This window comes from Vicugna pacos, chromosome 11 (genome assembly GCF_048564905.1).
Source record: "Vicugna pacos chromosome 11, VicPac4, whole genome shotgun sequence".
NCBI classification, from domain to species: Eukaryota; Metazoa; Chordata; class Mammalia; order Artiodactyla; family Camelidae; genus Vicugna; species Vicugna pacos.
In genome coordinates, this window is record NC_132997.1 from 37,986,925 (window position 1) to 38,012,596 (window position 25,672).

At 44.6% G+C, this 25,672-nt stretch overlaps 1 protein-coding gene across 1 annotated transcript in view; it reads left to right on the top strand.

The window, feature by feature from the left end:
* Nucleotides 1–20,786, top strand: part of VSTM4 (V-set and transmembrane domain containing 4) — an 88,250-nt gene extending 67,464 nt beyond the window's left edge. Inside the window, exon 8 of the mRNA XM_072971166.1 lies at nucleotides 19,433–20,786. Coding sequence (XP_072827267.1) covers nucleotides 19,433–19,558 — 126 coding nt within the window. The 3' untranslated portion in view covers nucleotides 19,559–20,786. The remainder of the gene's footprint in view (nucleotides 1–19,432) is intronic.
* Nucleotides 20,787–25,672: the final 4,886 nt, after the last annotated feature.

Consider the following 25,672-nt stretch of genomic DNA (forward strand, 5'->3'; position numbering starts at 1 on the left):
TTATCCCTTCCCACCCTTTTCCCTCACCAGTAACCATAAGTTTGTTTCCTATGTCTATGAGTCTGTTTCTGTTTTGTAAAGTTCATTTGTCTTTTTTGGGGGGGAGGGATTCCATGTATAAGTGATCTCATATGATATTTGGCTCTTTCTGGCTTACTTCACTTAGAATGACAGTCTCCAGGTCCACCCATGTTGCTACAAATGGCATTATTTTATTCTTTTTTATGACTGAGTAGTATTCCACTGTGTATATATACCACAACTTTTTTACCCAGTCATCTGTCGATAGACATTTAGGTTGTTTCCATGTCTTGGCTATTGTAAATAGTGCTGCTGTGAACACTGGGGTATATGTATCTTTTCAACTTAGAGTTCCCTCCAGATATATGTCCAGGAGTGGGACTGATGGATCATATGGTAAGTCTATTTTTAGTCTTTTAGAACTCTCCTTACTGTTCTCCATAATGACTGCACCAAATTACATTCCCACCAACAGTGTAGGAGGATTCCCTTTTCTCCACACCCTCTCCAGCATTTACCATTTGTGGATTTTTGAATGATGGCCATTCTGACTGATCTAAGGTGACACCTCATTGTAGTTTTGATTTGCGCTTCTCTGGTACCTCATTGCGTTTCAATGATACCTCATTGTAGTTTGCATTTCTCTGATAATTAGTGATATTGAGCATTATTTTTAATTTTTTGAGAAACGGCTCTACTCTTTTCCAGAGTGGCTGCACCATTTTACATTCCCATCAAATAGTGCACAAAGGTTCCAGTTTCTCTACATCCTTGTCAGCACTTGTTATTTTCTGTTTTTTTTTTCTTGATAGTAGCCATCCTAATAGGTGTGAGATAATGTGTCATTGTGGTTTTGATTTGCATTTCCATAATGATTAGTGATGTTGAGCATCTTCTATTCCTGTTGGCTATTTGTATATCTTTTTGAGAGACATGTCTATTCAAGTCTTTCCTCCATTGTTAAATCAGATTGTTTGTTTTTGTTGAGCTTGTAGAAGGTCTTTATATAATTCTGGATATTTACATCTTTCAGATATATGATTTGCAGATGTTCTCACCCATTCTGTAGGTTGCCTTTGCACTCTGTTGACTATGTCTTTTGATGCCCAGAGGTTTTACATTTTGATTAGCAATAGTTTTTAACGTATCAACAACCTGCACATCACTGTGTCCCCAGTAGGGACCTGAAATCTACAGACTGTGTGGCGTGAATCAACAATTGAAGGCAGAGATCTGAGATTGGAGCTCTAAGTCCTCGCTGCTCAATGTGAGGTCCATGGGCCAGCAGCCTGGGCATCGCCTGGGAGCTTTGTTGGAAAAGTGGAAGCTCAGGCCCCACCCCCTAGACCTACTGAATTAGAATCTGCAGTTCAACAAGATCCCAGATGCATCTGATGAACGTTAAAGTTTGAGAACTGCAGCTCTGAATAATTCATCAAGCTCAGTAGCCAGCTCTGGTTGGGTCATTGCTAACAGGACAGAGTCATCACTGGCCACTGCCAGACAGCACTGTACTTAAACATTTTAGTAAGACAGTTCAGCCCACTTGGGAGAATGGTAGGTTTTCTTATTTATCAACTAAGAGAGAATTAAACAGGAGAATCCGCTTCTAAGGGATAGTGTGACTCTCCCTCATTCCGGAAAACCTTTCCTGAATGGCTCATCCCCATCTCAGCGGGTCCAGCCCCGCCCCGTCATCTCCTAGGTTCCTCATGGTCACAGGTGGAGAATTTCTACATACAGAGAATGTGTGACCAAGACCTGCTTGCTTGGGATTCTCTTGAGTTTAAAGTCTACCATGAACCTGTCTCTTCTCATGGAATCTGAAAGATCAGAGCCCTCAGGGCAGACAGAGGGACAAGGTTGAAGGACATCTGTCTTAGGAATGCGCCTTCTACCCAGTGGTCAGCTCCGGACTGAGCTGCCCTGTCCCGTTCAGTGTCTGCCTGGCATCAGGAAAGAAGCCCCTTCTCCTGGCTCAGTTTTCACTCTCAAGAATGTACTTCCAAGACTGAAAAGAGTTTTTCTCTGATCAGTGGCAGGAAAGGGCTTTGAGGCACATTAGACACCAGTGATGGAACTCTGAGAGGATTTTAATAATAACCCAAATCCCAGCAAAATTATTTCCAGAGGACCTGCATTTCAGGTTTCTTGAAAGATGCTTATAATAAGCTGGAGAATTTCTCTTGTTGACGTTAAATGTGCTAGCACTGGTTTCAGTTAAATTTTACATGGAAAGGATATATTAACCTGCATAAAATATGTTCATAATCTCAATTTAAAATTAAAAAGAAGGAAAAAACCCTGCAACCACATGTACAATATATTGCCCCAAGTAAAAGCCTTGGGAAAAAAACAAAAAGTTTGCTCGTACCATGCTAGTGCCATTTTTGCGGAGATAAAAATTCTATGCTCCCCTTGGTGCACATGCAGATCCTGTTACTGTCACAGGGAGTTATGCGTGTCGACTGGAGGGAAGGATAGACGCCGAGGCTTCGCATGGGATGAGCGTGGGTAAAACAGAAGTCATTTCCTTTCATGGGTTTCCTTCAGCCTGGGGAGAGCGGGCGGCTGTGATCATCCAGGAGGCGAGAGCAGAGCTCCCAGAAGTGGCACTGGGAACATCCCATATTAGGGACTGTTAGCTCTGACCCAGGGCTGTCATTACCCTGCAGGCCACAAGGTTACTGCCAAGGTCGGTCCCTTTGCTGCCTCCCGCTGTCCACCCACAGCAAGCAGGCTGGACGCTTCTCAGCTGCATCAGAGGCTGCTGGAGGTTGGTTGCGGCACTGATTTTATTAGAAATGGGCCAAGCGAAAATGTTACTTTCAGGAGTCTTTTAAGACTGGTAGCACCTTGAGGATTCATTAGGAACTTCGTTTTGGGAGACAACAGGAATCCGACTCAAGAAGTGATGCAGAGGTAGCCTGCCTCACCCTGTCCTCGAAGGAGAGTGTGGCTTTGTGCTTTCAGGAGGCAGGTGACTTCAGAATTGACCACCTCAGGGCTGTGTTTCTCCTGTTTCCTGCATCCCTGATTCATTTGGATGATTTTGCCATCTTCCTCTCCTCCAACCTCCAAGTACCTACTGGGCACTGACAGGCAGTGTACAAGGTGCCGTGGGGACAGGAGCATGAGCCTTGGAGCCTCCTGACAAAGGGGAACATGCATCAGAGAGGTGAGACTGGAAGCAGGCCCAGAGGTCCATTAGGTCCAGCCCCCTGAGTGACCCCGCCTGGTTGCACGTGTCCACCTGCTGCATCGGGTCCCGGGCCCACTCTAGGGCAGGCTGATCCGTGTGTCTGCAGGGAATGTCCCTGCAGAGCCGTAGCTTGTGTTCCATCTCAGCTCAGCTGATTTGCTGCCTTTATTGGGCACTTCGTTGCTGGGATCATTGCACTGCTGGGAAATTTTTTTTTTTAACTTTTCCCACTATTTTAGTTTTGTAATCTCCCGAAACAGTATCATTTGTGCTCACAGTGGATTTTTTTTTTCTGAAAGCCTATTTCATTTAAAACTTCAGTTTTGAATGCAGAGCACTTTAGAGTTGTTATTAAAAGACTTTTTCAATGTGAAATAGAGAATGCTGGAAATGAAGTGCCATTTGGGAAGAAAGGAAAGCAAGAAAGAAAGAAAAAGAAAGAAAGAAGGAAAGAAGGAAAGAAGGAAAAGAAAGAAAGAAAAGAAAGAAAGAAAGAAAGAAAGAAAGAAAGAAAGAAAGAAAGAAAGAAAGAAAGAAAGAGAGGGAGGGAGGGAGGGAGGGAGGGAGGGAGGAAGGAAGAAGAGAGAAAGAGAGAGAGAGAAAGAAGGAAAGAAGAAAAGGAAGGAAGGAAGGAAGGGAGATAAAGCATCAGCAAACCTGTCTGTAATATCAAGCTAGCCATCCAGAATCTGGGGAAGAAAATCTGTATGTGAAATTCTGAGTTCATGACAAATGAATGGTACATTTAAGGGGCTTTTGTTTCCCAAGCCAGATTCGATTCTCGTTTATTGTTATAACTTCCTAAAGCTGAATTTATAAATTCCAACAAGCACGTGTGATGGAATAAGACACAGCCTTGGGAATTAATGATTAGAATGTTCAGGGAAAGGTGAAAAATACAAACCATGAATTCAACATGTGCCCATTGCCCATGTTACGTGTGAATTCAACAAATGAGCTGGGATACCTACTGCTATTGTATACTTGGTCTTAATGTTTGGTTTGTGCCCTGTACATTACATCTGTGACATAATGCTGGTGGTGATAGTGGTGGTGATGGTGATAAAGGTGGTGGTGATGATGAGATGATGGTGATGATGAGATGACAGGGGTGATGATGGTGATAAAGGTGGTAGTGATATTGATGGTGGTGGTGATGAGATGATGGTGGTGGTGATGAGATGATGGTGGTGATGATTGTGATGATACACACACTTCACTTGGATGGCACTTCCCCATGCAGACAGGATCCCAGGGCTTACCAATTCGAACATTGGGATGACCTTGACCTAAGTATTGTAATGTATCCATCTCACCAGTGAGGCAGGTGGTACCAGCACAGACTCCTCCACCAGGAAGTGGCAGAGCTGGGTCTGACCAGGCACTTGGCCCCCATTCTCTGTCCTTCCCCACTGGACTCTGGGCTCTGCTGCCTTTCATCAGAAGCACTCAGTAAAGTCCCAGTCCACTGGGTCTCAAGGTGTTTTCTGTCCTGGCTTCACTGGATGGGTTTTCATGATGAAAGCTGTAATGGTGATTCTAAGTGGGGCACAGGAATAAGGCTGGCGGATCTCCATTTGTTAAAATAGAAAGTAAAATTCTTCCTTGGGCCTCCTAACAGGGGGCTTACATTCTTTGAAATATTTTTCACTCTGTATATAAACTTATATCCACGTATATGTATGTATTCCCAAAGTGTATGTACAGTCGATTCACAGTCAGTGTAGATCATGGCTACGAATTATGCCAAATCTGCGTCTGTGTGCCAAGTTCCCCGAAAACAATCCTAAACAATATGTTCACGTGTTAAATTGATTTATTATTAACAAATATATCAGACAATAGATCAGGCTCATGTTTCTCCGTTAGTACATAAGGATCTACCCCATTCTTTTTATGACTGCAAAGTGTTACAGTATCATCATTTTTTTTCAGTCTTTTTTGTTTGTTTTTGTGAGGGGGATTTAAGGGGGTTAATTAGGTTTATGTATTTATTTATTTAGTGGAGGTACTGAGGGTTGAACCCAGGCTCTCGTGCACGCACTGTACCACTAGCTACACCCTCCTCCATCATTATTTCTTTATTAGTCCCCGACTCTAATTTTTCACTCTTTGGATCAATGTTCTAGTGAATATCCTTTCACTTATAACTTTGCTTATTGGTATTTCTTTAGGAGAGGTTTTTAGAAACGGGATTATGGTATGAACCTATAGCTGCATTTTCAATTTGATAGAGTCTGCCCTATTACCTTCCAAATGTGTTTTCTTATTTTATTCTTCCATCAGCAAAGGATGAGAGTGAGCATTTCCTCACACTCTCCCCAGTGTAGGATGTTAACAATCTGTCTATCTGTCTGTCTGTCTATCTATCTATCTATCTATCTGTCTTTAAAACTATTAAGTTTAGAGCCATATGCAGATTTCATGTGATCCCCAGTGGCAGAGCCCAGGTAGCCGACTTCTCAGTAGACTGTCCTCGTGGGGACCCTAGACAGGCTGAGACAGAAACGAGTCCCATGGTTCTGCCCGTGACTTCTGAGAGCATCCCCTCCCTGCATTCCTGGGGCCAAGGATAGCCACAGGACAGTTTTTAATGAGTCCCAGATGGGTTTTCTTTCATTTTTTGTCTTATTCATTCATTCATTTAAATATAAGCATTGAATGTCTTCTATGTGCCAGGTAGCACTGGGGCCGGGTATCTTCCTAGGAGCTAAGTCATCAGCAGCAGCGTGCTCCAGCCCACTCCTGTCTGCCAGAGAGAGAGAGCAAATCCCTTTGGCATCTTGAAATCAGTCATCATGGGAGGATTTACACATGTAAATCAGCAAAGGCTACAAATGAGAGTTTTCTTCTTGGGGTACCAGTTGCTCGACAGTTTCCCTGCACGGCACTGGGTGATGGAGTTTAACAGTCACTGCTTCCGTGGAGCTGAGCGGTGTGGTTAGAGGCCAGCGGTAGCCCCAGCGCTGCTGCTTGCTAGCTATTGACCTCAAGCTTGCCATTTCTTTGCCTTGGTTTCTGCATGTGTGAAATCAGGGTGATAAAAAGAGTACTTTCTGCACACAGTTGTTGGTGTGCTAAGTAAACACTAGGTACTATTACTACATTCTAGTGGGAGAAGACAGCAGATAATCAAGTAGACATTGCTTTTCAATATCAAGGGGTGAGACGTGCTCTGCAGAGCAATCGAACAGGGCAGGGAGCCAGGGAGGGGCTGTGTTTGATGGGGGTGGGGGCCTCCTTGGAGCACAGAGCTGATAAAGTGAGGGAGCACTGCCGTGTGGGGAAAGAACATTCCAGGCAGAGGCCCTGAGGCGGGCCCTGCCCCGGGAGTGGTGGCCAGGTGTGTCTAGGAGACACAAGAAGACCAGTGTGGCTGGAGCCCTGGCCAGCAAGGGGGACGTGTGGTGTGAGCTAGGGGCAGAGGGGTTCCGGGGCAAGATCAGGAAGGATCAGGATGCTGATAAGGACACTCGATTTTATTAAGTATGAAGAGAAACTGGGGGAATTTTGTGCAGAGCAGTGAGCGGCATGATTTGACTTATCTTTTTAGAGTAATTATCTTTCCCACTATGAAAAAAAATTACCTGGATTTCTCTGGCACTGGTCTAAAGTCCAATGGCATCCAGCAGCATCTGGTACATGATGTTTTTCCAAATGATCTCTGACTGTCTTCTTTTCTCTGCTCTAAATATTTCAAAGGGACCAATTGTTAAAGCAACACTTGTTCGTTTCTACGATAAAAAATATACTCATGGTAATAACTGAGTACTTGTATAGCATTTACTGTTTATCTACCAGGTAATCTTCTAAGTGCATGACTTGTATTAATGCATTTAATCCTCAAAATAATTCTGTGGGATGGGTACTATTATAAGTCCCTCTTGACAGATGAGGACACAGAGGCACAGAGAGGTTAAGTAACTTACCCAAGGTCACACAGCTAGTAAATAGCCATCTTTCTGTCTCCAAGAGTCCATGCTCTTAAAGTACCACTAGACAGACCCTTGCACGATCCAATGACTCTGGAAGAGTGTTTTAAAGATTGCAGTTGATTAGAAGATGGAGCATGTTCAAGACTGAAGAGTCTCAGAACGGACGTCTGTGTACAAGTAGGAAACCAAAGACTCGTTTTCAAAGCATAAGCGTTCTCTTGAATAATATTGCCAGTAAAAGTACTTTGGGCTGGCAGCTGGGAAAACAGCTCTACGGTCCACCGGGAAGGGAAGATGAGTGACTGTATTAGATCACGGAGAGCTCACTGTGCCACTGTGAGAAGTTTCATGTGTCAGGACCTTCCCCAGGAGAATTGTCTCTAATCACATTTCAGCTTCCAAAACATATGTTGGTGAAATCTAGAGATAGCCATCTGTCTCATGACTCGTAAAGCCTCGGGCCCGTCTGCGCAGAGCGTCAGAGCCTTCTACAGCTGGTCACCTCTGTCTGTCCTCTGAGCCATTAGCCAGGGGCATGTGACTTTCTCTCGTGTCAAATTCCTTCTGGGAATGCACTTTGCTAAGCATCCGTTGAATTCTCTGTAGGCTCCAGAGCATGATGTGAAATAGCTCTGCTCATGATTTCCGAATGACTTCATCCAGCCCAAGGTGCCAGCTCACCTGGATGAGGCTTGGAAATCTTCATCTCCAGCCAAGTCTTCTGTCTCGAGTTCCAGAGCTTTTTTAATCCTTCCAAAGTCCTAGAGAACACTGGGTTATCGGCCATGAGTCACTGGGTATTAGCAGTGTGGAAGGCAGGCGTGGGGTAGGACTCTGGGCAGGTACACCCTGTAAGGCTCACAGGTGGCTGAAATGACAGAGGAAGGGGGCCTCAGAGAGCATCTCTGTCTCCACGCACAGTAACTGAGGGTCCTGCTCTCTGGGCCCTGGCTCAGATTGCCAAGATGCACCTAAGTCAGCAGTCACAGCTGCCTGCTGGGTTTGGGGAGTGCGGCTGAATTCCAGCCCCCCCCCCCCCCCGCCTCTGAGGGAGGATGCTGGAATCAGTTATGCTGCTAGAGCCAGAGGTACCAGTGGACCAACGACCTCAGCTCCAAGGAGATGGTGATAGTAGACCTGGCAAGTCTCCGGCGGTTACCTCAGAAAATTCCCCTGGATTTTCCAGCCCCACCCCATCAGCACCAAGCTTCCCATTTCTACCTGTCCAGTGGGCGCCTCTGCCCGAGAGTCTGTGGCCACCTCACTCACAGCTTGGCTGCACCTTTGGCACCTCCGTCCCATGCTGATCAGAGGCACACCTGCTCCTTCCTTGGAGACTAAGACTCCTTTGGGGGTGAGACTGGGAAGACAGACAAGAGGTCACCAGAAGGGATACCAGCAGGATTCCCACCCCTTCACGGTGCGATCCAATCAGTGTCAGCCCCACGTGTCAGTCCTCGGGCTGCACCCTCAGGCCCCCCATCCCACCGCACGAAGCCAAGCCTCTGATGAGGGAGGGCTGGTTCTCCCTTCCCTACTCCCCTCCAGCTGGAGCTCACACTGCCTTTGAGCAGCCCTGGCTTCTTCTGAAACACACTCTCCTGAGATTTATGCCAGTGAAGCTTCCCCGTTGTCTTTGGAAGGTCACTCTTGTCCCCGTTAGGATTTCAAGGACTGCTGTCCACCTGGCTGGCTCACCCATGGACAAGGCACCCACATCAGAGCTTCAGTCACTGCTTCTGACTGCTACTTGTAAGTTCTGGGCACTGCCTGTGAGCGGGGCGTGGATTCCAGGCAGGACTGCCCGATTCTGCGTCCAGAGTCCACCCAGCGATGGCTACATGACCTTGAGCCATTTAACTGCCCTTAAAGCCTGTTTGTGAAGCAGGCGTGGCCACTGGCCCCACCTCACGGAGCTGATCTCAGAAGACCAATCCCCAACACCCCCCCACACTCTGCCACCCCCTAGAGTCACTTCAAGATTGTGTCTTCATACCATCGTTCAAGGTCTGTGTCTCAAAAATATATCTCTTTTGTTTGTTTTGATTCTTTCATTTCATTTAACATGGTTTTTCTTTCCATAATATGTTTAAATATAAATAAATATGCCAGTTGGCAGACCTGTGGAACACAAGTCAAGTTCGTTTTCAAGGTCTGTTGGTTCTTACAGGACACATAAGGACCACGACAGAGTTTTCTTTCCTGAGTTAGGACCTACAGGTACCCATCAAGGGCCCTCCATCACTGAATGCACTTGACTGAGCTTCACGGAATACGCAAGCCTTCCCCGCTCCTCGGTGGCTCTGGTGGCTCTGGCGGCCAGTGTGTGGATGTTACTAGGGGAGAGCTTGTTTTACCAGTGCTCCTCTGTTGAATAAAGAATGAGCACTTATCTCGAAGAGGGAAGAGGAAGTCTGCCCTCGATAATATGGATAATATGTAATTCTCTCTTGGGTAAATAGATTCCTGACAGTGCAACTCCGAAGAACTGCAATCACATCTTTAAACTCGAAGGTGACGTTAGCATAAACATCCCATGTCCTAGTTATTGATCTGATGCTGCGGTAATGGTATTACCCAATTGAACATCTGACATCGGAGAACTTGCAGTGGCTGCAACTGCATTGTTCTTTTATTCCTGCAACTTAATTCAACGTTTGCATCGAACTGTGATCTCTGTGCAAAAGTGTGGTTTTGCAGCAGTCTGTGTGGAATTTCTTCTGGGAGGAAAACTAACTCTTGGCTTGACTGTTGGAAACACACCTACAAAATGAGACAGAAATTTTCATTTAGGGGCTTGAAGTAAGGCATGGTCCCAAGAGGTTCACAACTTCTAAATCCTTTGGGGTTGACTCTTCCAGTGTTAGCTTTATCCAGTAAATCCTTCCCTGTAGACATACGTTCCATAATCATCGCTCTAAAACTGGGGATAGGTAGGGCTTACGTTAGAAGCGGGAGGTCCAGCCTGGAGGCTGTCATCTGCTGTTGCAGGTCTGACCACTGGCAGAACTGCAGAGGGGATGGGGGACGTGGCATTTCAAACTCTGAAACTTGTATACTCACTTCAGTCCACCTAGATTCCAGAAGGTTCCATCACTGCATTAGAAAACTCGTCTGTGTGCTAAGCCTTTCCCAGTTCTTCTCGGAATGCTGTTCTATGTGAGAATTTAATCTGGCTCAGTGGCTGTCAGTGAGTACTTGAGTGCAAGGCTAGGACTGGTGAGTTCCTCCAGGACAGTGAAAAGGTAATTACTCGACCACTAGCACCTACTAGAATGGCGAAAATAAAAAAACACTGGCATTACCAAGCACCGTCATGTATGTAGAGCGTGTAAAACCTCAGATATTGCTGGTGAGCAGGAGCAATGCTGCAGACACTCTGGACAAATAGTTTGGCAGTTTCTTTTGAAGTTAGACGTACTTTCCATGTAACCCAGCAACCCCATTCCTGGGTGTTTATCCTAGAGTCATGAAAACATCACACACAAACCTGCAATGATTATTTATAGCAGCTCCTCATAACCATCAAAAACTTGAACTGAGCCAGATGTCCTTCAGCAGCTGTTGGATAAGCAAACTGGGGCACGTGACCCACCGGGGGATACTCCTTAGCAGTCAGAAGGAACAAACCATTGATACACATGGCGATGTGGATGAAACTTGAGGAAATCATGCTGAGAGAAAAAGCCGATCCCAAAAGCTTACATGCTGTATGATTCCTTTCACAGGACATTCTCTAAGAGAGAAAACCATAGTGACAGAACACAGATCAGGGTTGTCTGAGGATAGGGTTGGAGGGAGGATGTGACTGCAGAGGTTAGTGGGAGGGACTGTGATGGAGCCGTTCTGTGTCCTGTGCTGGCAGAGGTCCTGGAAATCTGTATGTGCATTCAGATGCATGCAACGATCCACCAAAAAAAAAAAAAAGCTTTTACTGCATGTCTTTTAAGACAATTAAATTAAAAAGTTAAACAAAAATCTCTGTGTCACTGGACGACAGAGCAGGAGATGTGAGTAGAACTGTAATCCTAGGGCTGGGGGCGCACACGCATGTGTGTGAACCTGTGAACATGCCTGCCAGGTGGGGGTGTTGCCCACATTGGAGAACATAGTTCAGGAGCGTGCTTAGAACGTTTGAAATATTTTCATGGAAATAAATAAATTAATAAAAATTTATTATTATAAAATCTCTTCAGTCTTTGGCCAGTGCGCCATTCTATGATTACTATTATTAGAGAGATAGACAGACAGGCAGACTAACAGAGAGACAGAAAGAGGGAGAGACAAAGAGAATATATCATGGTAGATCCCAGTGCATTCCCAAAAGACGTGTCACAAGGCTGGGCAGTGGTGTGGAGCACACTGTGGACACAAATGATGTCAGGGAGCCCTCACAGAGGGCTTGGCTGGGTTGTGAAGCAGTAGGGGGTCCACCTCGTATGTGAGGAGAGAGGGAATTCCATGCTGAGGGAACCAGCATCAGCTGCAACTGAGCTTCCCTCACCTGCTGGGGACATCTGAGAAGGAGGGGAACCTGGGAGGGTGACTGAAAGCAGATCATGTAGGAGAGTTTGCATCTAGACCATCACCCTTGGTACTTGCAGCAGTGGCCAGATGTCCAAAGTCAATCAATGCCTTGCCTTGGGGTTTTGTAACCTACAACCTTTATTGCTGGAGAACTTTGATATTCCAGACAATAGAGCAGAAAGATCCACAAGGCAGGTCCTGTGAAGGAATAAATCTAGCCCTGCTTCTGGTTACCTAATCCTGAAATCTTTGGTTACTGAGGCCACGAGGCTCCAGTATCTTGAGCATGTTTTCATTCTTGTTACCTCAAGTCTCAAGATTTACTCCATTTATTTTTTCATCGGGAAGAAACAAGACACTTTGCCAAAGAAGGTCTGAGCGCATGGGGAAGTATCACTTCCTTGAACCAAGGAGCCCCTTTCTGCAGGATTTTGATCTGGCTTCTACTCAACACTTGCTCAACCTCATCCCGGTCTCTTCTTGAGGTTTGCTTCCCCTTATATCATCAGGTGAGAAATGGCAACCAAAGAGGTGGCTTCCGAGAGAGCTGCGGAGTGGCAGGTAGGGGCCCAGGGATTCGGGCAGAACCAACGTGACTCAGTAAAGCTGACTCCTCCCTCAGATGTCCATCTGCTCAGCTGTGAAGATGAGGATGACCTTGGGTTCTGCCTATACGCTGGGTTCAGCTCAGACTGAACTGGACTGAAGATGGCAGACTGGACTGTCCTGTAGTCCATTATTCAGTTGGAGGCAGCTGTCCCTGGGCCTCGGTTGCTGCCTGCAGTAGCTGCCTTCTCATGGCTGGAGCCAAGCGCTCCCTTACGAGGATATTTATAGCAGCATCCCCATCCCTTCTCTCCTCAAAGCTAGTGGGTCCCCAGCCTGGAGCTGTGCTCGGCCTGGGCTGCCAGCGATGCAGCTACATCGGTTGCAACCCAGGGTCTAGCTAAGCCGTGGCAGGCAGGGCTGCTGGGCGTGGAAGGTGTGTGTCTGTGTGTGTCTTGGGGTAGAGGGTTGTGCCATGTGAGGCAGTCCTAGAGCTTCTTTATTCCAGTGTTGTTCCTCATGGAATGGGGAGGTAAATGAATCAGACCTCAGCCCCCTTCCTCCCTCAGGAGAGGATGCCTCTGTTGATGTAAACTGCATGCATCTCTTTCGTCCTGGGTGAACCATCAGGTAGTTCCTCTCCTCTGCCCCTAAGGCAGGCCGTTCCCTTTCCCTTCTCTTCTGTCACCATCTTAACTAATCTGTTAGTTTGCTCGGGCTGCCAGACAAGGTACCAAAAACTGGGGGGCTCGGACAGTTCTGGATGCTAGAAGTCTAAGATCAAGCTGTCTGCAGGGCTGGTTTCTTCTGAGGACCCTCTCCTTGGCTGATAAGTGGCCATCTTCTCCCTGTCTCTTTTTATCGTCTTCTCTCTCTGTGTGCCTGAGTCCTAATGTCCTCTTCTTGTAAGGACACAAGTCTTCCTGGATTAGGGCCCACGCTAATGACCTCATTTTACTCTAATTACCTCTTTGCAAACCCTGATTCCAGGTACAGTCACATTCTGGGGTATTGCAGGTTTAGGGCTGCGATACGTGAATTTTGAAGGGACACAGTTCAGTCCATAACAACTAATTTCCTAGAATCTATTCTTTATCTGTCAACAGATGTCCAGGGCTACTTCATTCTCATCATTCTTGGTAACTCCTGAAGACCTCAGAAGGTATACTGATGGATGGTATTTTAGCTGACACTCTAGAGAGAGAAAGCGATGACACCAAAACATTGATTTATTCAGCACATGTGTGTTCAGCATCTTTTATGGGCCTGGCACAGTGGTGCGAGAATCATTGCATACATCTTCTCGTTTAAATCCTCACTTACATCAATGAGGTAGATCCCTGAGTGCCAATGATGGAACTGGCCCAGGGTCACACTGTTGGCATTTGAACCGAGGTCCCAGTTCCTCCTGAACCCGTGTTCTGCCGTCAGCCATGAGGTAATGGCTTCAGGGCCACTGTCCTCACCTCTTCTCCATGAGCACTTTCATTGAACTAAGAGAGGAATTTTCTTTTTAAATTCCTTTCCTTTTCTAAAATTGAAGTGTAGTCGATTTACAAGGTTGTGTTAATTATTTTTTTTTTAAGAGGAGAATTTTTCTCTCTTGGATGCATTGGCCTCTCTTGGGTACGTTGACCCATGTCTCCATCCAAACCTCTGCCCCTCTTGCTCATAAAATCCCACTCCAGACTAAGGAGTGGATTCCTCATGGCTGGGAGGAAACATATGAAAAGTGAGATTAAATGCACATGAAACAAAGGGATTTAGAACCTACAAGACCCAGGCAATTGAACAAAAATCCAAGCCTTTATTGGAGGAATAGAAAGAGAAATGGACCAGGAGTCTCTTCAGGCTAAGTGGAGGGGAAAAGAAAATAAAACCAAATAGTCCTGGAAAAGAGGAAACGACCCTGTTGCTTCTCACATGTTTAGAAAGTTCTAGGACTTTTTTTTTTCCCCAATTTTTTCTTTATATTTTATTGAAGTATTGTTATTATTTTTTTTATTGGGATATAGTCAGTTTACAATGTGGTGTCAATTTCTGGTGTATAGCACAATGCTTCAGTCATACATGAATATACATATGTTCATTTTCATATTCTTTTTTTACCATGAGCTACTACAAGATCTTGAATATATCTCCCTGTGCTATGCAGTATGAACTTGTTTATCTATTCTATACCTACCTGTCAGTATCTATAAATCTCGAACTCCCAGTCTGTCTCTAGGGCTTCTTTTAAAGGACACTGCCGGGACTTCAAATAGCTGGTTGCCATCCCCCTCCTGTTCTCCGGGGAACACAGCACCCGCAGATAGAAATGTAAAGCTCATGTCTGAAGCCTGGAAGTCCTACCTCCCACAGTGTCCTTTGTGTTTTCAAAGTTGTTGCAGGAGTGCTTGTGAACAGCCAGTTCAAGCGTATTTAAATTTGTTTTCTTGAGTGCTGTTGCTCCCACGTACTTCTGTACTTCCTGCAGCACCAGGAACAGGACGGGGGCTTGAGGACCAGAGGCTGGCAGGGAACGAACAGAAGTGTGTGTTGATTCACCTCCAGGGACGCGAGTTATTGAATCGCCATAGACATTAGGAGAGATGCCTTTATCTTAAGTCCAAACAGGTTTGTGTGGTCAAGATGGCAGCATCACCTGACACGCGTCAGGTCCCTCACGCTGCCTCTGCCCCAATGCAATTGCCTGCTTTAACCTTTACATTCTGCTCCTGACTCCTGGATTCACTACCAGTGCTATTATAGTCTTCCTGATACGCCGATAATTTTCTCTAAGCTACTTCTTAAAGCACCTCAACCTTCCCCTGAAGCATCAGTGCCAGGAAAGGTTGCTCGGTGAAAAACTGGTGAGGAGTCTACATTTTCCCCTTTTCGGTAGCCATTAGGAATTTATTTCTAGCTAAACAAGCTGGGAAGTGTAATTAAGCACACGATTGATGGGGATAGCCAAGTACGCGTGCCAGAAAAACAATAGGTTCTTTAAAGGTGCCAAGGACTAACATTACGCATCTCCGGTTAGAAACTGTATATACTTCACAATTCAGAGCCTCTGGTGTGCTACCTCGTATCTTCAATCAAATTATTATATTCCAGAAATATGCATAAGGGAAATGATTCTACACATTTTATGGTGGGTTGTTGCTTGTAGCAGTAATTGAAGTACCTTTCCACTTAAGAAAGTACTAATTTTATTTGTTTTTATTGCTTTTCTAGATGCAATTATTTATTTAGTATGCTTTGGCTTTATTAAATTATGTTTACTATAGGAACATCATAAAAATGTATGAAAAGGGCGCATTAGCCAGGCCAGCCTGGTGACCTGTATGGAGAAAGCTAGCGTTATTTTTCATATCCAAACGTAATGGAATAGCTTAAGAATAAACAGATAATTTACACTAGAAAACAATGCAATTTCAAAGTAATGTAATAAAACACGTGGACAATATGATTTCAGAAATCTTGGCTCTAAAATTTACATGAGCTGGGTTTTGCGTGCTTAATTGAGGACGCATGGCGTTTCTAAATAGAATCATTATAATGTGAAACGTAATTAAACCAAAGGGCAAGAAATAAATGGCATTTTTGTTGGCTCGTAAGATGCGGACAACGAAGAAGAAATGTAAAGATTTTTGATATCAAAAGACAAGCAGGAGGCTCCAATTCTTACCATTGTCTTTAATGTTGAAATTTTAAAAGGGCCACTTTGTGAGGGTGGGTCTCTCCAAGGTCACCCCTGACCAGAAGTTACTGGCTGTAAGGAGTTCTCCACATTTTCTCTTTTTTTCCCCTCTTTTTTCTCTCTTATCTTTTTTTTTAAATTGAATTATAGTCAGTTGACAATGTTGTGTCAGTTTCTGGTGTACCGCACAATTTTTCAGTCCTATGTGAATATACATATATTCATTTTCATATTCTTTTTCACCGTAAGCTACTACAAGATCTTGAATATATTTCCCTGTGCTATACAGTATAAAGTTGTATATCTATTCTGTATCTACCTGTCAGTACAAATCTCGAACTCCCAGTCTGTCCCTTCCCACCCTGCTCCTCTCTGGCAACCACAAGTTTGTATTCTATGTCTGTGAGTCTGTTTCTGTTTTATATTTAAGTCCATTTGTCTTTTTTTTTTTTTTAGATTCCATATATGAGTGATATTATCATGTGGTATTTTTCTCTCTTGCTCCCTGTCCCCTCTTGTGATGCTTCATCTCAAAAGAAAAGAGGCTTTTTGCTTTGGGCATTCTTTTTAAGGACCTTAGATTGAATGTAAATGGTTTATTTATCTTGAATTTTGGCTAGATAACCAAGGTATAGCACATGCCAGAAAAATCAAAATAAAACAATGACAGCACAGTCAAAGCCAAAAAACAGAAAACAAAAGCAGAGTTGCTTATGTGAAAGTGATGTGTCTTTTATGACTATAAATCAGTGTCCAACTTTAATTTTTCTAATTATGAATTAAAATTAAATAATGTGCTGTTTAAATACATACACCATCTACAAAATTCAAAAGGTACCAACAAATGTGTACAATAAAGGGCGAGTCTCCCTCCAGCTACCCTGTTTACTTCCCCGGAGGGAACCTTGGAGACAGGTTCTTGATTTCCAAGTGAGATCTAAGGGTTTTCTGAGCACATGGAATATATACATGTAGATTTACTCCCATACACACATATTTACACAAATGATAGTAAAACATACAGTACACATACAGCTCCATCATTCTTTTTAAAGACTGTACTGTATACCCCATTATGAATGCACGAGGTTCCTACTGGTGTCCATTTAAGTGTTTCCAGTTTTTTTGCTTGTACCAATAAGCACTTCCACCAACAGTATACAAGAGGATCTGTTTCTGTTTCTTTTGGCAACCTTTTTTAAATTTTTAGTTTTTTGGTTTGTTTGTCAACTTGAAAGATGAAACTGATGTCTGTTTTTAAATTACTACTATCTTATTTTGAGAGAGATTGAGACTTGTCATCTGTGTGAGAGCCTTTGTGTTTCCTTTCCTGTGAACTCTCTGGTCCTGTCGTTCTTTGCTCAATTTTCTTTTCCTTTTTTTTTTTTTTCTCAGTTAGAATTTTTTTTGTTTAATTGAAGTATAGTCAGTTACAATGTGTCAATTTCTGGTGTACAGTGTAATGTCCCAGTCATACATATATATACACATCTATTTGTTTTCATATTCTTTTTCATTAAAGGTTATTACAAGATATTGAATATAGTTCCCTGTGCTCTACAGAAGAAATTTGGTTTTTATCTATTTTCATGTATAGTGGTTAATATTTTGTTCTTTGCTTGTGAGTTGGATCATCACCAATTATTCTTTATTTCAATAACATTCCTTAATCATGATAAGAAAATATACATTGGTGACAATAATTATTTTTAACACTTTAAAAAATTTTTATTAAATGTCTTTCCAGCATCTGTAGAGATAACCATATGGTTCTTCTCTTTATTACTACTGTGAATTATATTAATAGAGTATTCTAATATTGAACCATCTTTGCATTCCTGAAATAAAATCAACTTGAACATGGTTATCTATCTTTTAGTGTACATGTTCATGCTCTCTAAGTAAATCTGATTTATGCTAATTTATACTAATAAATGAGATTGTTCTAAAATATGTGAAGTTTTTCCTTTTTTTAATGCTCTGGGTCAGTTTAATTATATTAGAATTACCTCTTTCTTAAAAGAATTTCTTTTAGAAATTATCTTATAAAACTGCCTGGGCCTGGTGCTTTTGACAGTATTTTCTTTCCTTCCTTTTTGCCTTCTTTCCTGCCTCCATTCCTTCCATTATTTTCCTTTCTTTGCTTTTCTTTCTTTTTTTATTTTGATAATAATTAATACATTTAGATTTTCTGGAGTTAATGTTTATAATTTATATTTTTCTAGACTATTGCTCATCCTGTATCTCAAAGTTCTTGCCATATGTTAAGCAAAGTTCTTCAAGTTTTAAAATTTCCTTCACTTGTATCTCTTTTCTAATTTCATATTTTATTCATTTATACTTTTTCTCTTTTCCTCTTGATTAATTTATTTTTCAGTTTGTTTGATTGGTGTTTTTTAAGCACAAGCTTTGGGGTATTTTTATTTATTCTATGGTTTTTCTGTTTTCTGATTTATGCAGTCTAGTGTTACTTATTTATTTATTTATCTATTTAAGTTCTTTCTTCTCCTTTTTTAAAAATTTATTTCGTTCTGTTTCCTAACTTCTTCAGTTGGGGGTTTGATCCATTTAATTTATATCATTTAATATAAATATTTAAGATTATGAATTTTCTGTGAGTATAGCATTCTTGAGGTTCTGGCAAGTAATATCTTCTTTATGATTATTTTCGAGATATTCTGAAATGTTAGCTTTATACAGATTAAGTCACTTAAAATTTTTAGATAGGAGCATTCTGGTTTTGGGGTTAATGTCTAAGATTTTTTGTTTCTGTCTTTACCTTTTTTTATCCTTCCCATGAGAGACTGTTAGTTGCATTTTTACTTGTCAGAATTAAAGTTTACTTTGTGGCCTAATGTTTAATCATTTTTTGTTAGTGTTCTGTGTCAACTTAAAAATAAATCATAGTGTCTCTTTGTAGGACATGGTGTTATGTATACGACAATGAGATCTATCTTACAGGTTTTACACATCCTTTTTTTAACTTTATTATTTTTATTTAATTAAAAAATTTTTAATGAAAGTATAGCTGATTTACAATGTTGTGTTAGTTTCAGGTGTACAGCAAAGTGATTCAACCCTATAAACATATACATATATATTCTTTTTCAGACTCTTTTCCATTAGGTTATTACAAGATGTTGACTATAGTTCCCCGTGCTATTCAGTAGTTTCTTATTGTTGATTTTATATATAGTAGTGTGTATCTGTTAATCCCAACCACTTAATTTATCACTCCCCACCTCCCCTCTTTCCCTTGGATAATCATCGTTTTGTTTTCTATGTGTGTGAGTCTATTTCTGTTTTGTGTCATTTCTTCAGATTCCACATATAAGTGATATTACATTAAGTGGAGTAAGTTAGCCAGAGAAAGGCAGTTACATGTCCCCTTACATTTTTTTTTGTCCATTTGTTTCCCTTTGAATCCCCAAAGTGCTATGAAAATACGTGCCTGACAAATGAATGACATCGAACTCCCTGTGGTCAACTAGACTTGTGTTGTGTTTTGTCTTATAGCCAAAGATTGCCGAGGAGAACTTGACCTATGCTGAGCTGGAGCTGATCAAACCCCACCAGACTGCCAAAGGCGTCCCCACCAGCACCGTCTACGCCCAGATCCTCTTCGAGGAGAACAAGCTGTAACCCATCCGCCACCCCAGTTATTTATGAAACCTTGGATACAAGATCCTTATTTTTGTATTTTCACTTATGCCTTCTGTGTGGGTGGGAGCCCCTTTCCAATGACATCCCAGGTGTCTTCGGAGAGGTACGAGGCTCCTCTCTGCAAAAGACAGATCTCCCAGGACAAGATTTTCTGGGTCTGAGCCCTGACGGGTGAGGACTCTGATTCTGAGACCACCCAAGGAGATTCTCTGCTGAGCCAAACCCCTTTATGTTTTCTTCTTCTTTCTCTGGCTTTCAGTTTGTTTTAACCCTTTTAAAAATCTTACTTTTAATCTTCTACTCTTCCTGTACCTGTGATAGCAAGCTCATAGTATATAGCTGGAGGAAATGCCATTACAGGACCAAGTGTGAGATGGTAGATAAGATACTAACTGGTTTTCAAAGGATCAGAGAACATTGCCGGGGCACCCAGAACAGCGCAAAGTGCTTATCGAAGGCGGTTGCTCAAGATTGCATCTCTTGTTTTAAATAGATGCATCGACACTGGCGATTTAGAGGCCAAGAGAAAGACTGTGGGCAAGTCTGAGGTCTAAGCTGACAGTGAACTGTCTGAAAACCCCGGTGTCCGATTCCCCACCCATTATCACCCAAGGCCGCAGGACGAGTAGAGCGCTGTCCATTCTAAGGGCCTGCACCCCTCCCGCAGTGGGGCTTCTGCAGGTGGAGAAATTTACATTCTCCAAGAAGTTCTCACTCACCCTCTTCCAAGGGCGCTGGGGAGTTTTCCATTGATCAACAGGATGGAAGGCCTCTGGGAAGGGTGTCAAGGTTACCAGCTCTTAACTGAATGTCCACTTGTGTGAAAGCAAAGTCTTCTGCCTGGTTCCCCAATAGTAGGACAGTAGGAAATACAAGCTGAGTTGGAAAACTGTGTCCTGAACACCCCCGTGTTACAGAGAGCCTTGCCCAACTCAACTATGCATGTGAATTCTAATGCCCTTGCGGGGGAGGGAGGCTGGGAGGCGTGGCATCTAGCTCCCTGGGGAAGTTGCTCTGTGGACCTGTTCAACATCCAGGATCTCCCTGGAGGCGAATCCATTCTGGAGCACAGCCATACTGTCAACTGTGCTGTTAAGGACACTTCTTGATGTGTGAGTGCTCGGCGGTTTTTCACCGCACACTATAGAAGTTGTTTGGCTTTGTAATGGACCATGTATATATGGTAAATTATATATTTTAAAGACAACCTTGAGTCATGCCCCCTCTGTATAGCTATGTGAACTTGGTGGAGTTTCTTACCCCCTAATTGCCTCAGACTCCGTGTCTGTAGAAAAGGTGAGTTAACCTCTCATAGAATTCGTGTCGTGGGATAATGACTGTTGCAGGATTCTGGACACTGTACATTGCTACACAAATACACCATGTTAATTCATGCTAAAGCCAGTTCATGTTTTCAAAAATGAAAATCGCTTTACTATTTAAGGCTCTCATTGCAATAACTTTAAAAAGTAAATATTTGTCCATGAACTTAGCCCTAGAGTAACACTCCCAGAGACCCATGGTAGCTCACAGGTGCCTCTCGTGGTTTACTGGAAAGGGTCCAAATCGGGAGCAGGTAATGATGATCCAGAAGCAAAAACAGGCTGACTTTACAAAGAGGAAGTCTTCCTCTCCGGCCTCCCCTGGCTCAATTCCCTCCCTTTCTGCCAGACTTCAGAGGTAGTGAGTAAACTCTGCAGCTTTGGAAGAAGAACTCACTGGATCTTCCAAGAGCATCTCTTTAGGACTGGAGGATGTATAGCTGGGACATCATTCCTGTAATTATGTTAGCATCCTATCATAGTCACCCTCGGCATCCTGTCGTGTTCTATCGTGGCCGTCTTCCAGCAGAGCATGGTTACATGGTGTTTTGAGGAAGGAGGGTGGTTTCCTTATGTGCTCAAGGAGCTCTGTGGGCCAGTGGGGCCCTCAGGGTCCCCGGGGGGAGTGGAGGAGATGGCGAAGAGATGGCAGTGAGGTAGGAGGCCCCCAGACCTGTGAAGAACTGGATTGAACTTCAGTCACCCCAGGCCCCCCACCTTACAGTCATTGGGAGCCTAGTGTCATCACACATGGAAATAAATGCATTCTAAGAAGAGCGCAAGATTTTAAGAACTAGTAGCTCTAGGTTACGTCTAACAAGTCACTGTTATAGATTCAATTCAGACTCTTTCTCCAAAACTGGTCAGAACTGCATCCACGCACACGCAGGTGTGTGAGTCGGGGGCTTGCTGGCATAGGGTGTAAAGGCAGCTGCTAGACCATCACCCCCTACCAAAGAGGCTTCCCAGGGGTATCATGGAAGCTCTTGGCAACATCGAAGCAGAGCTTGCCCCACCGTGATCTCTCGAAGCAAACCATCCAAACTCTGCTCAGAACTGAGAGCAAGGGATGACTGATACCTGGTGCTTCTTTGGGGTGATAAATCTTGACTTTATTGTCATGATAAACTTTTTTTAAAAATGGGTCTACTTATTCGTTTGCTTGCAAATACACCACTAAGCCTGTGCTGACATTTCTAAAGGTAAGGGAAAATGTGTCATTCAATCAGAAAGTAGGAAAAGTCCTTCAGTCTGTTTTTGCTGGAAGGAACCCCTGGGGACAACTCTATAGAAGCAGTTTTCAACATGGACAATTGCCTGGACATCTGAATGGAGTTACAGAAGAGCTCAGAATGCAGGGGCTTCTGCAGGCAGAGTGCACATACTCTCAGATTTGCTGGTGAGTTTGGGCCTTGCCATGCATAACATGGAATTATCACAGGAAGCCAGGAAGGGGGCAAGAGGGGAATCCCTCTGAATGAAATTGTCTTGCTAAATCAAAGCCTCAGCCCCTGAACTAAAGCGGCTGAGGGAGGACAGAGTTGAGATTCCTTTAAGATCATCTCTTCGTTAAATCATTGTGACTCTGGTAACTCACAGGGCATTTAAGAGAAAGCCAAGCTTAATCCTCCCCTGATATTTGTTGGCGGGAAAACGACATGGGGCACTTCATTTTTTTTAGTGCATAGTCATTGGGTTCATCCCACATCGCGAGAAGCCCAAAGACTCACTTGGGATAAGAACGCTAAAGCAGTGGTTGCTTTTAGGGACCACTCACAGCCTTGTTCATCACTCAGCCCCTGGTGCGCATGACTACAAGCAAGGCTGGGCCACGAATGGGACTCATGTCCCAGGCCACAGAAAAATGGGCTAAAGCATGCACGAGGCCCAGTCTGGGCTGAACAGAATTCTTAGGAGAAAGAAATCATCCTCCCCTTGGGCAGCTGAGCTGGGGTGCACACAGATCTATCTACAGCAACATCTCCTGCCGAGCAGAGCAGCCTTGGAGAACGAGGGAGATGCTGAGCAAGTGGCAGGGAGGACAGGGTCCTGGCAGTGCAGAATCCCAGCTCGCAGGCTCTGAAATCCCCGACTCTCTTTCCTTCAGATCATCTTTTGATCCAATCAACCAGCCTATTTTTCTACTGCCAGAATCTTGGTTTTGCTCAAGCTTGTCAGATTGCAGTAGAGAGAATTCTGACTGATAAAATCAAAGCTGCCAAAGAATTACCCCGAGGGTCACCACCCAAGAAGCCCAGTTGCACCATTTCCAAAACTGAACTTGTTCCTGGCATGCTCTGATTCTCCCTGAGTGGGCCCTCGCTGGGCTCCAAAGATGCCCTTCTCCGTGGAGAGGTACCATCCGGCTTCAGGACTGATGCTCTCCTAAGGGAGGGGCCCTTAGGTTTGGAGTAGGGTCCCTGGCAGTACTGAGCAGTGCTGGCGACAGCAGGGGAAGGGCACCGGGTCGAGATTCGAGTGAGCCCTGTCACGTGGATGTCGGAGGGAGCCTTTTTGTGCCGGCTGACCCTGAAGTTTTGGCTGGCTTCTACCTAGAACGGGATGTCCTTCCAGTATCCCTGACCCAGAGAGGGAGCCCACTGTAAGATGAGGCAGCCACACACCACCAATCCCAGCTCCCCTTCACTCCCTACACCCAATAGAAGCTGTTCACGGGGTTGGAAAACAAAGAAGACATGGTTTGGAGGAAGAGTCTGCCTTCAGTATGGACATGTTGAACTTGAGCCACAGGGGGGTGTCCAGATGGATAGGACAGGTTATTGCTCCCTACAGTTTAATGTGTGCACGAAGGACCTGGACCTTGTTAAACTGTACTGTGGTTCAGGAAGTCTGCGTGGGGGCCGAGGAATCTGTGTTTCTAACAAGCTCCCAGGGAATGACCATGCTTCTGGTCTCTGGACTGCACTTTGAGTAGCAGGGATGTAAACTGGGGGTCGGGGGCTGGGGAATGTGGATCTGGAGCCCCTGAGGGGAATGAGGATGTCTTCAGATCATAAGTCACAGCTGAAGCCCTGACTGAGCAAACTCCCCAGAGACAGGCAGCCCAGCCAGGACGGAAGCTGAGCAGGCGCCTGAGTGGTGGGAGCGCCCCCTGCTGGCGGGTCCGGAGGCAGGCGAGGAGCCTGAAGGAGACCAGAGCAGAGCAAGCCATTGGAGGAGTCGGAGGGGAGTTGTGTCTGGAAGTTTCTGGAAGGAGGAAGGACTCAGCGGTGGTGTGAACTCTGCAGTGATCAAGTAGAATCAAGGTTGACCCTTTTCTCATTCTTAATTAATTGTTCATTTCACATTTTTAAAAAAGATTTGTTTTTCTGGGGCAAATGACTCCCTGGGTGCCCAAACCTAACAGACGTCCCTGCTGAGCCACGTCTGCCCTGCTCAGCAGATTTTTCTCCAAGGCAGTCGGTGTCTTTCCATGGGGTGGAAGATTTGGAGAAGACTCTTAATTAATGCATAGGGTGGGGTGGGAGGGCAGCCACAGCAGGTTTCTGCTCCTTCTGTTGTCATTGATAAAAGATGACTTGGTGCCGGCTTTCTAATAAACACGGCTCAACTAGCTTCACACCAAATTGCGTGTCTGATTGTTAAATGTTAATGACTGCACCCTATAGTTTTAAATAGAATTAGAGATGTTTACAGCTTTGGTTAAATACACCTTGTTCTTCCACATTAAACTTTATTACAAGTGTCCTCCATCGGCAAACAGGAGAAAAACTCATTAGGAGCTGGTGTGGGCGGGGGCCATCGCTGCTGCTGAGAGCACGAGCCTTGTTTCCCTTTATTACGGCTTTCTGGCCGGTGGGGCGGTTGGGTGTTACGGCTTCCTGATTATGAGTATGATTAGAACCCCAGACTCCTGGTCTACGGGTGGGTATTAGGGAATCCACAAACACCCAGGGACTTTTATGCAGAAGTTTGCACCGTGTACCTGAGAGTCAGATGCTCTGTCTTCCGTTTTCTAAAGGGATCCATGATCCACTAAGGATGGGCCGCTTAGAGACTCTGTGCCAGGGTCCTAACTGCAAGATCCCCCAGGAGCATCACGAGCAAGCCGGTCACTTTGTGGCTGGAGGAATAAAAGAGTCAGGAAGGGAGCTGCCAGTTGGTGGCAGAGTCAGCGCAGTGACCTCCATGCATCCAGCCAGAGCCCCCACCCCCACCGCCAAGCTCTGGCTCCAGGAAGCCTATCTGTTCCCACCCTCCTCCTCCTGGCTGGGGGAACCCTGGCCCTCTGCAGGGCTGGTCTCTGGCTTTGGTAAGGGTCAGGGCTGCCCAGCCTTCTCCTTGCAGGATTTCCTCCATCCCTGTCCTTCCTCAGCCCATTGTGTGCTCCCAGGACTCAGGGCACCCCAGTTCTGAGAACCCCGTGATGGCCCCCGCCCAGCCCAGGGCCAACCTCAAGTTATTTAAAACGTCTCGCTCTGCTCCCACTCATCCTTCCATCTCTCCTGGCTTCTGTCTCCTGGTTCTTCAGGGGTCTCCTTCACCAGGGATCCTCTCTCGTTTTTGATATCTTCAGCTTCTCCTTCACTCTTCGGAGTGACGTGCATTTCTCAACCTGGGTGGCCCCCCTCCCAAGCCATCTCCTCTTGTCCTTCCTCCACTACCCAGGAGTCTGCGCTCACCAGGCTGCCCCTCTCACCTCTCAGCCTCCACTGGCAGCCTGCAGCCTCATCCCCGAGCTCAGCTCTGCTCCAGGCCTCTGGGTATCATTGCTGAGCGTGTGTTCCCCTGCAGAGGATGTGTTATCATC